This window comes from Diaphorina citri, unplaced genomic scaffold (genome assembly GCF_000475195.1).
Source record: "Diaphorina citri unplaced genomic scaffold, Diaci psyllid genome assembly version 1.1 scaffold150, whole genome shotgun sequence".
Classification (NCBI taxonomy): Eukaryota; Metazoa; Arthropoda; class Insecta; order Hemiptera; family Psyllidae; genus Diaphorina; species Diaphorina citri.
Window position 1 is genome coordinate 178,936 of NW_007377587.1, and position 12,059 is coordinate 190,994.

The following is a 12,059-nucleotide window of genomic DNA, read 5'->3' on the forward strand; positions in this document are numbered from 1 at the left end:
GTATATAGGACATAACCCTCACTGTCAATCTGATCAGACGAGAGTGCGCCAGGCTAAGTTCCAGTAAGCATGCCTGTGTAGTGTATAGGTACTCACAAGTACCTACTCAACCAATACAAACTGCTATTGTAAGGCGACTCTTTAGTCCCATATGAGCAGTATAAATAAGTTCTACAAACACAGGCACTATAAAGGTGCGTTTTCACCAACGCGACCTCTATCGCGCGACAAAATCGCGCGACAATGTCGCGCGACGTGACCTGTTTTCACTTGCAATTAAAAAATATTTTAATTTATTTTTTTTTTTAAGCTGTGTATTCAACGTGATATAGGGTGATGAAAATTATAAAAAAAATTAAAATTTTATTAAAATTAAAGCACTCCCACTCATAATAAGGAACAAACTAAAATGAAGAGTCGCGCGACACGTTTCCACTGGCATTGCTACGCGACATTCCTTTGATCCGGACCGACTTTCATCGGATAGAAGTCGCATGGTCGCACGACTTTTTTTCGTGTCGCGCGACATGTTTCCACTATGCGAAAAGTCGCGTTGGTGGAAATCCACCTTTAGATAAACATATCGATATTTACGAACGATTAATCGATTTCTTTAATATTTCGACTTTTTTCATATAAATCGATATATCTCGGAAACCATTTTATCGATTGATTTGAAATTTATCTGATGAGAGGCATACTACGGGATGGGCATGCTACGACACAGACCACAAGCGTCCAATGTAGCAGTTGTTTCATCGCTACGAAATCAGCTACTCATTTTCCTCACGAGGCTGAGTGGGCCCCACAACAGCCAGTCACGGAATCAATCATTTGCATGATAAAAATTTCTTGGTCCCGCTGGGAATCGAACCCGGGTCTCCCGCATGCAAGGCAAGTGCAGTGACCACTATGCCATGGGAGCTGACACAAAATCAGAATTATAATATTATAAAAATTATAATAATCAGACACATATTTTTTTTACAAACATTTGTGAAACAATCTGTGTTAGTGCACCATATTTGTAATGTCCTTACGTTGTTTATAGGGCTATGTTGCTTCATATTATGGTGCAGGAATGCAAAGGTACACAGCTTTCAAAGTTCACGAGACAGAAGAGGTGAGGTGTATTCAACCTTTGGATGAATGTATTCTAGCCTTGACATCAACTAGTTTGAGATCTCAGCTGAGGCGTGGAGTTCCATTATTTACTCATGTGTAAGTATTAACTAAACTTATGAAAAAGTAGGTAAAGTGTAAAATTATCAGCTTTCCACCCAATGGCCCTGACACTTCCCACAGGTGTCAGGCAAGGTACCTGCTTGCTGCATGAAGGGGACGCCCTATTTTTTGCATTTTGTCTGATTAAAAAATGAAAAAATGGAGGTTTTTTTCACCATATATATTTTTTTATATATATATACATTTGTTTTACTCTCTCCTACACAGGTCAGATAACATGGCCGAAATGCAGTGTTTGTTGCCACTTCAGAATGATCCTGACTGCATTCTCATGGGAGGTCACCAACCTAATCTCATCCACTACAACATTAACAGGCAGCAGGAAATTAATTTGGTACATAATTGTTTATACATACTGGGTGAACACGAAAAACGTTATCAAAATCCTAGGATAGATTCCTGAGGTCACTTCAAACAAAAAACATTCTATACATGATATGACATAAAATCATCATCCCATCATCTATCATTCTATCTTATATGATTTTTTAAATAAATATGACATTTTAAAATATGATGGATTCCAGCACAATGCTTATGGAATCCATCTAAACTTTGCAAGACATTATTTTTTAAATATTCTAAAACTTAATGAACATTTTAAATATTATCTTTTGCTTTGTACCATTGTTTATATTATTCTTGTTCAATTTTGGTAAAAATAAAGTACTTGAAAAAAAATATACAATATATATTTTTCGTTCTTGCTTAGTTTCTAAGATATCCGCCATTTTGTTTTTCTTTAAAATACACAACCTTCCCATAAACCGGTCATAAAATCTCCCTAATAGAAAGTAAAAAAAAAGAAAATGGCAGATATCTCGGAAACAAAGAAAGATAGATAGGAAAAAAAATATAGGATGTTTTTTTTTTTTTTTTTTTTTACCCCCACGCACCCCTTGGGTACACACGGGTTTAATCTCACGAACTACCACCAAATTCATAATCAGTACTGCAGTACCTTGAGGTCAAAATTCAGTACCTTTTTAGACTGTACTCCACTGATGAACCGTCAAAAATTACTTTTGTCCCCCATTACACATTCGCGTACCCCCTAAGGATCTCTGTTGTTGTTGTTGTTGTTGTTGTTGTTGTAGCGGCTTTAGCTTTCGCCGAATGGCGATAGCAGAATAAAGAAAAGATGTCTTTTTGTATCTGCTATACAATATCTCTAGTAGCGCGGTCAAACTTTCTCGACTTGGCGGGGCGGAGCGCTACCGCGCTCCTTAATACACCGGGGTGATGGTCTCTAGCTCTGGCCATGTTAATTTGGCTGGCTCGTCCTGAACCGCAGTCAACCATCGTGAGGACTTGTGCTTGGTCTTTAAAAGCAGAGAGAACCCTTTGAAAAACTGCCAGCTTGCTAGGCTGGTTAGGGTTAGCTGTTCTCCTCCCTGTTTATAGTCCCACAGCCAGACGCTAGTCTTCTCTGTTTAACGTCCCCTAGCCAGACCTAAGGATCTCTCGCGTACCCCCGGTTGAGAATCGCTGCCGTAGAAGAATCAAGGAAACAATTACAGGTCGCATCCAGAAAGAATCTAAAACCTGGGAATTGGCACTTTTTGGATAAAAATGGCAATTTCTCGAGAAATTCTGTATATAGTACCTAAATAGTAGGTAAATAGATACAAGTATTACCCAGGCACATACAATGCAATTACAACAACTGATAAATTCTAATGATCGCGCACACACAGTGTTGAGTGTTGCATAACCACACATAATGTCTTCTAGTAGAGATCTCACCGTGCAACAGCGGTTCTCAACCTTTTTTACCCCCACGCACCCCTTGGGTACACGCGGGTTTAATCTCACGAACTCCCGCCAAAATCATAATCAGTACTACAGTACCTTGAGGTCAAAATTCAGTACCTTTTTAGACTGTACTGCACTGATGAGCCGTCGAAATTCAAAAATTACTTTTGTTATTCTTTTGTCCGCCATTCGCGTACCCCATAAGGATCTCTCGCGTACCCCCGGTTGAGAATCGCTGCCGCAGTAGAATCAAGGAAACAATTACAGGTCGCATCTAGAAAGAATCTCACCTGAAAGTTTCTCACAATCCTGTTCACGTAATTGATTGTGATTACTCAGCAACATTTCATGACGAAATTTATCATACCCCCACGCACCCCTTGGGTACACGCGGGTTTAATCTCACGAACTCCCGCCAAAATCATAATCAGTACCTACTGCAGCACCTTGAGGTCGAAATTCAGTACCTTTTTAGACTATACTGCACTGATGAGCCGTCAAAATTCAAAAATTTACTTTTGTTATTCTTATGTCCGCCATTACACATTCGCGTACCCCCTAAGGATCTCTCGCGTACCCCCGGTTGAGAATCGCTGCCGTAGAAGAATCAAGGAAACAATTACAGGTCGCATCCAGAAAGAATCTCACCTGAAAGTTTCTCACAATCCTGTTCACGTAATTGATTGTGATTACTCAGCAACATTTCATGACGAAATTTATCAATAAAGAGAGACGCTGGTTCTCGCATTGTAACTGCACCAACTACCAGGGAAATACTGGCGGTTGGAGGGTTTTATACGAGAAGGGAGTAGCCTTTATTTGGTCTTTAAAGAGGTTTGACAGAGGGAACTGTAACTGCTATGGTGTTCTTCTTCTTTTCCTTCACCATTTCCCGCTTATACGGGGTCTGTGTTACGAGTCAGCCTTTTCCAGTCCGCTCGGTTTTGAGTTTGTTCTCGGGTCAGTCCCTTTTCCTTTTCTTTTTTTTTCGGTCTTATCGTCCCGAAATAGAAGAGAGTTGGAAGACAGGATAGAAGAAAGCCAGCCGTTCCGAGAACGAACATTATCCCATCAGGATAAAATCCGCCCCGGGCGGGAATCGAACCCGACTTCGCCTTTTCCCATGTTGGCGTTTTTAGTCGGTCCACCTATCTACACCATTGGTGTTTTTTCGTCAGGATGAACCAACTTGGTTTTGGCGAGTTTATTTTTAAGGAGTGCGGCTGCGGATGCCCTTCCGCTACTCTAACCACGTCAAGACAATATAATTCTGGTTGAAAAAACAATAGAATAGGTAGGTAAAGGTAAAGGAACGGAAAGAGCAAAAAAGGCAAGTGTAAAAATTGTAATGTAAACAGCAAAATGTTCAAACTTTCAAATTTCAAAAAGTTCATTTTTTTAAAGAGGTTTGACAGAGGGAACTGTAACTGCGAGGTCTTATCGTCCCGAAATCGAAGAGAGAAGAAAGACAGGATAGGAGATTGACATTGAAGTAACGGTTAGCTTTGTTTTGATCTCATTTTGACAGTTTTCGACCCCTTTTTGGCGGTTTTCAGCTGTAATGACTATGTGGTTAAAGATATTAAAAAATTCATAGAAGAACTATGCCTAAAACACCCAAACAAGCATAATTAAATAAGATAAGGAAAGTTGCGTCCTAATTTTTTATTATTATAAAAAGGGGGGAATTTCAGAATAGAGTGGTGATTTCCATTGTATACGTATTGAAAATGATTCCAGATTAATGCTGGCAGTGATACCGGATGTGTCATGCTCCGTCAGGGGAATACTCGGTTTGTATTTTGTGGTGATCCCAGTGGTGTTATAACACTACGAGATCCGATCTCACTCAACATAGAGCACAGTCTGAACACTCACACGGCTAGTCTGTCTGATTTTGATGTACATGGAAATCTTTTGGTCACCTGTGGATTCTCTACAAACAGGTGAGTTGGACTGTAAGATAAGGAAAGTCGTGTGAATTTCACACCAAATTTTTATTATTTTTATTCATCTAGATCAGGGATTCCCAAACTATGGTCCGCGGACCACTGATGGTCTGTGAAAAGGTTTCAGGTAGTCCGCGAGTCAACCTTTTGTTTAAAAAGAAAATAAATAAGTTTTTAGTTATAATGTCTTCTTCTTCTTCTCTTCCCTTCTTTACCTTTTCCCGTTCAAACGGGGTCGGTATTTCCTGTCAGTCTCTTCCAATCTGTTCTATTATGCACCTCATTTCCAGATAGCTGCTTCTCACGTAGATCTTCGTTCACACAATTTTTCCATCTCTTCTTTGGTCTACCTCTTGCTCTCTTTCCTTCCACTTCTATTCATGCCACTTTCTTCCCCACATAGTTCTCGCCTCTTCTCTTGACATGTCCATACCACTGCAACTTTCTTTCTTGTATTTTCTTTGAAATCTCCGTCACTTTGATTTTGCCTCTGATTATCTCGTTTCTTATCCTGTCCATTCTTGTTACTCCACAGCTCCATCTCAGTATCCTCATCTCTGCAACTTCTAGCCTCTTTTCCTGACCTTTTTTCACAGGCCAAGTTTCTGAGCCATAGATCATTGCAGGCCTTATAACTGTTCGATAGATTTTACCTTTCATCTTCATATTCATTTTAGAGGATAAAATTCGCTCACATTATTTATATTTTGCGAAGAATTTCAGAGTGAATGGGAAAAGAACAATAATATGACTAAGAATTCTGATCGACTGAAGTGTTATCTAAAACTTTCTCGCTTTGAGTTCGTAGGTCGTAGCGACAAATTTCGAGATCAGAGCTCATTTGTGTGAGAAAATGTGAAAAAATCCCCCAAAAACCAGTTTTTTGTGTTTTTTTGGCTTTATGGTTTTCTGGACAAAATTTGCACCACCATTTTCGTGTTCCTGGTAAAAAGACCTTTAATTTGATATATAGGTCGACCAGGTTTGGATAAGTCCTTCTATGGGGACAGACAGACAGACAGGGGGAGTGCTAGGTGGTCCGCGAGAAATCATGAAATTCAGAAGTGGTCCGTGGCTAGAGAAAGTTTGGGAACCCCTGATCTAGATGATATACCAATTGAACTTTTGCTTTTAGGCAAGGGAGTATCACCGTGGACCGTCTCCTAATGGTCTATGATATCCGTATGATGAGGGCTGTTTCTCCTATTGATGTCATGCTAGAGCCGTTTCTATTGAGATTCATGCCGTCCATGTCACCCAGAGTTGCCGTTGCCTCTAGTCTGGGACAACTGCAGCTTGTGGACACTGTAACTTTGACGGAGCCCAATCTATCTATTTATCAGGTAATAATAGTCCTTGACATCAGGTAGACTATATCCATTTATCAGTAATAGTTAAAGAGGGGAAGAGAAAGAGAGGGAGACCAAAACTGGGGTGGAGAGATAAGGTTGAGGAAGACTGGAGAGAGAGAGAGAGAAGGGATGAAGAAAATGGAAGGCTTTAGATAGGAGAATATGGAGGAGTAGAATAAAGAAGGGTAACGCCGACCCCAAGTAAAACTGGGTAAAGGTGTAGTAAAAAAGAAGAAGTCCTTGACTAAACCTTGTAGCTTGTAAGTAAACAGAGAGTTAATCAACAAAACGATCAGAATATACAATAGATCAGTTGCGCTTGAGTAATGTTTCAAAGTCATAGAGCAGGAAAAATGACCAACGGAATTTTTCTTTTTCTTCTACGACTTAATAGAAGTATAGTGAAAAATATCCCAACAGAAAGTATGAGGTCATCGGTATCTGGTTTGGATCAAGAGGAACCATTTCAAAGTTCACTCTTCTAGATCCAGGGATAAATCGATTTAAAAAATACCGGTAAATTGTGAAGTTTGACGTCACGGCATACGCTCCCGTAGGCGATGACGTCGAGCGAGGTTAGAAATTCTACCTTTATCCTTATGTGGTTCTATTTGTTAGATTTGGGAAATGGGACTCCGAGAGGTGCCATACGCCACGGTGAAGGTGCACAAGCCTACATGTGCTGTAGACAAAGTGATTTTAATGGTCAGACTCTGAGAAGGTATACGGTCAGACTCTGACTATGAGAGGTGCCATACACCACGGTGAAGGTGCACAAGCCTACATGTGTTGTAGACAATTTTAATGGTCAGACTCTGAGAGGTGCCATATACCACGGTGAAGGTGCACAAGCCTACATGTGTTGTAGACAAAATGATTTTAATGGTCAGACTCTGAGAAGGTATACGGTCAGACTCTGACTATGAGAGGTGCCATACACCACGGTGAAGGTGCACAAGCCTACATGTGTTGTAGACAAAGTAATTTTAATGGTCAGACTCTGAGTAGGTATCTCTATTCTTTCCTGACATGGATTAAGCCTACTTGTAGGTAACTATGCTTGCCAAAGTTGCCAGTTTCAATAGCACAGTGGTTAAGCTAATCAATCGCTAGATTCACTAGTTAAATGCCTCATCCTCGATAACAAAGGGGTTCATTAATGTCCTATAGCTCATGTTCAGCCACAGTGGTTAATTATTTAAAATTGTCAAATGAAGAAGCTCTTAGGTATATTTATCTACTAATTTCTCATGTGTATCTACTAAGTGATATCCGCCACAGAAAGATTTAATTGAGGATCATTGTACTACTACTATACGACCTTCAATCTATTTTGAAATTTGATATAATTATTAGGTACATTACATTTATTTTGTAGGATATTATGAATCGCATAGGATTATACCTAGGTATTAATGTATTACAAAACGAATGGAATTTTTAATGGTAGGTACTTGCCAATAAAAACAAAACATTCGAACCGAAACATGAAACGCAATCCGACATATTGAAGTAAGAGTCAATTACATCAAAATGAAAAAAAAGAGATGGGTGTTTCACCACCGTTTTTTATTTCGTAGCGATGAAACAACTGCTACATTAGATGCATGTGGTCTGTGTCGTAGCATGCCCATCCCGTAGTATGCCTCTCATCAGATGGGCGAGAAGAGACACAATACTTCCCATTTAGGTGCTGGGTCAACACGAGAACACCAGAAAGTAACCCGTTGAAATATTTGCAATCGAAAAACGAGTACAAATTTTTGTCGATGGTGGGATTCGAACCCACGTTGAAATATTTGCAATCGAAAAATGAGTACAAAAGCTCTCTCTCTCTTCCTTAAACACTTTCTTCAATATGCTCCAAAGTGGGTGCACTCCCTCTGCTCCCAGGCTCTTCCACGCTTCCACTGGTATCTCGTCAGGTCTTGTTGCTTTCCCATTTTTCATTGTTCTCAACACTCCTATAATCTCTTCTCTCCTCTATGTCTCGTACTACTCCCTGATTTGGTTCACATTCTTCGGTGGGCATTCTCGGATTCTCTTCGTTTAGTAGATTCTCAAAGTATTCTTTCCATCTTTCTTTGATTACACATTCATCTATTCCATCACTGTTCTTCATTTGTTTTATGTGCGTGAAGTCTTTAGTTGCCTTGTCACGTGCTTTGGCTCTACGGTATATTTTCTTTTCTCCTTCAGGTGTTTCTAATTCCTCATATACTTTTGATAACTCTCTTCCTTTGGCTTTCGCTACTGTCCTTTTGGCCGCCTTATTTGCTTCTCTATATGCTTCTTTGTCCTCAGCTCTTCACGTTGTATCCCATTTCTTCTTTATATTCTTTTTCCTTTTCATTGCACTCTTCACTTCTTCACTCCACCACCAGGTTTCCTTGTCTTTTGGTGCTCCTTTACCTGAGGTTTTACCAAGCACTTTCTCAGCCTCTTCACAGATGATTCTCTTACTTTTTATTCACAGGTCTTTCTCTTCGTCATTGGTGATTTTGTTGATGACATGCCGCCTGAATTCCAGCTTAAGAAGGGTTCCTTCAACTTCCACCACTTGATTTTAGGCGGTTTAGTTTTAGGTTCCTTCTTCTTGGTCATGTTGGAGGTGGAATCAACTACTAAAAGTCTTTGCTGGGGAGCGACAGATTCTCCGTTTATAACTTTGCAGTTTCGCACTTCTCTCAGGTGTTGAGCAAAATCTATCACCCGGTCTCCAGTTTCACTTACCATATTATCATCAATAGTTGAAGGAACCCTTCTACACAGGATGAAATCAATCTGACTGGTTCTGTTTCCACTCTTGTATGTTGTTAAATGCCTTTCTTATTTCTTAAAGAATGTGTTTAAGATGGCTAAATCTGTTGCCAAAGCAAAATCTATCACCCGGTCTCCTTCTTCATTTCCCTCTCCGACTCCCCAAATTCCTCTAATTCTCTCAGTTATTCCTGTGTTTCTTCTTTCAATGTGACCATTCAAATCTGCTGCAAAGAAAATTCTCTCCTCGTTTGGTATGCTCATCACTTCTTGTTCAATTTCTCTCTAGAATTCATCATTTTCTTCATCATCACATCCAACTTGCGGGACGTACGTACTTATTATATTCAGTTCAATGTCATCCAGTTGTATTTTGACACTATTCACTCGAGCACTTCTTCTGTTTACGCTCGTTACTTTGGTTTTCATCTCACTATCCAGCACTATTCCAACGCCATTCCTTCCCCTGCCATCTGCACCATTATAAAATAGTTTACAACCATCTCCAAGTTCTTTTGCTTTGTTTCCTTTCCATCTGGTTTCTTGTACGCACAATATCTCTGTATCTTTCTCTTGGACATAAGGTCTGCTACTTCTCTTCCTCTACCGGTCATGGTTCGAACATTCAGCGTTCCAACTCTCAGGCTCACCTTGGCTAACTTCTTTAGCCGAGCCCGCCTATGACTCGGTAGCCCTTGTCCATTTTTCACAGATGGCAGGCGAGATATCTGCGCGTCGCATGCAGGGGACGCCCTAGCGTTTATATGTTCCGATGCCTTTACGGACTGTTTAGGGACTGACATCTTGGGTTATGGCGGTGTTTTAGAGATCGGATGCCATTCCTAACATCAAACCCTCCCTATTTATCCGGGCTTGGGACCAGCAACAGAATGTGCTGGCTTGCACACCCCATGGGCTAGGTTTTTTTAGTTACCTATAATGTATTAAAAAAATATATAATATGTAAAAAAAAAAAAAAAAAAAAAAAAAAGCTGGGCCCGCCCCTTCTGAAATTTTTTAAGAACCCGCGGCCTAGCGCTTACAAGGCAGACGCGAAATCAAAATTAAATAGCGGACTTGCGTATTTTGAGTTTCGACTGATCTTTCCAATCTGCCAGAAATTTAAAAGCCACTCCAAAAAATGTTACAGAAATTTCCTTCGCCATTCAAATTTTAATTCGTGCACTTTCTGAAATCGTTCAGTTTGTGAATGTTTTCTGTCCATAGTTTGCAGAAATATTTTGTTCTATTTTTCTCGTTTCTGTGTATATTTTCTATCCATAATGCCTGTCGAATGTTGTGAGAGCGTCGAAAGAAATCTGTACAAAAGATTTCATTTGAGGTAATGTTGCCTTTACGCTTTAACTAATAGATACATAAAATCAGATCGCTACCTCTTTGGGTTTTTGTCTATCACTTAACCGTTACTAAATCTTGTGGATCCTTGACCAATTTTCCAAATGGACAGGTTCTCTTTCAGTTTTATTAATATTCAAATTCATATTTAATAACATATGGCCTGTTAAGTCATCATCAGTGTATTTCTTATCATAATAATGATAATAATATGAAATTTAGCGAATTTCGGTACTAATTCTACAAAAATACCAAAAACCATTTTTTAATTATTGAATTGCTTTACCAAGTGTAGTACAAAATAAGTTAATACAAACTTATTCCTTTGGTTCAAATTTACTTTGAAACAAATCCAATAACAATGATTTCTCTTTTGCTTTTTTTGCTTTGCCTCCAGGAAAACGCCCCCTATAGACCCTGAAATTTTGAACACAATGAAAATGCAAGGTACGATTGGATACGCTCCCAACCCCAACACGAGGAGACGAAATCAGGTCAGTAAAAACCTCATGACATTTTTGATTAATGTAAGTAGATATACAGGGTGCGCCAGAAAAAAACTGACAACGGCTCAGAGTAGGTAGATCTCATCATTTCCAACAAGGTTCTGTAGGTCATTTTCCTTCAGCTCTATTTCGAAACATTACCTACACATGTGAATTATATGTATACGTCATACGTACAGTTGTCACAGCTTGGGCAAAAGAGTCTGAGTGAGGTCTACAGTTCACATAACTACCAGTTTAAATTACTTCTTTATCTCTCTACTCCTGTCTTTTTGTGACCATTATATTCAGCTCATATCTAAGGTTCGGCTACTCGCAATCTGAGGCAATGGGTCTAGAAATGTTTATTGTTTAACAAACGCCTTCCTATCACACAGGTGGATTACATGATTCATTTCAAGAACGGAGCCAACAAGAACAGTAACCAAACTGCACTAAGTAAGGACAAGCTCCTTACTGATGATATTCACGGTAATGGTATAATTGCCACCAACAACGGGTCCAACTCACAGACAGGCTTCGTGGCCATCCCCAAGCGGTACCGGAAAATCGAAACCAAGTTCACCAAACTGGGATCGGAGGACTTTGATTTTGAGCAGTACAACAAGACCATATTCAGTGGCCTAGAAGCAACGTTGCCTAACTCGTACTGTAATGCTATGATACAGGTAGAGTGACCACTTTGTAGCCTAAGATGGGGGGGCTGTTTTTTTTTCAATATGGATTCGATGGACTTGAAAATCCCATTCACTTAATTCGGATTTTCGCAACCTCCGTGGCCGAGTGGGTATCACACAATATGGATTCGATGGACTTGAAAATCCCATTCACTTAATTCGGATTTTCGCAACCTCCGTGGCCGAGTGGGTATCACACTAGGCTTGCTCGCCGGAGGTCCCGGGTTCGATTTCCAGCGGAGTCGAAGTTTTTTCGGCTCTGTGTTTGGAGTTCAGGGTGCACTCAGTCTCGTGAGGACAATTGAGAAGCTCCTTTAATGGATTAGCGACCAGTGGCGGCAATACCAGTGTAAAAAGATTATTGAAATATGGAAATTGATTGCAAAGGAGGCACTTGATAATGATATATATCCAATCCAATGCATCCAATCTTTATCTCTCCCTCCTTTAAAAGTTGGT

The 12,059-nt window shown here is 39.8% G+C and overlaps 1 protein-coding gene across 1 annotated transcript in view; it reads left to right on the forward strand.

Annotated features, from left to right (window-relative positions):
* Positions 1 to 12,059, forward strand: part of LOC103505102 (PAN2-PAN3 deadenylation complex catalytic subunit PAN2) — a 29,645-nt gene that overhangs the window by 8,010 nt on the left and 9,576 nt on the right. The window contains exons 3-9 of the mRNA XM_026820479.1: positions 1,052 to 1,221; positions 1,453 to 1,579; positions 4,741 to 4,946; positions 6,085 to 6,315; positions 10,257 to 10,403; positions 10,815 to 10,911; positions 11,301 to 11,591. Of these exons, the coding sequence (XP_026676280.1) occupies positions 1,052 to 1,221; positions 1,453 to 1,579; positions 4,741 to 4,946; positions 6,085 to 6,315; positions 10,257 to 10,403; positions 10,815 to 10,911; positions 11,301 to 11,591 (1,269 nt within the window). The remainder of the gene's footprint in view (positions 1 to 1,051; positions 1,222 to 1,452; positions 1,580 to 4,740; positions 4,947 to 6,084; positions 6,316 to 10,256; positions 10,404 to 10,814; positions 10,912 to 11,300; positions 11,592 to 12,059) is intronic.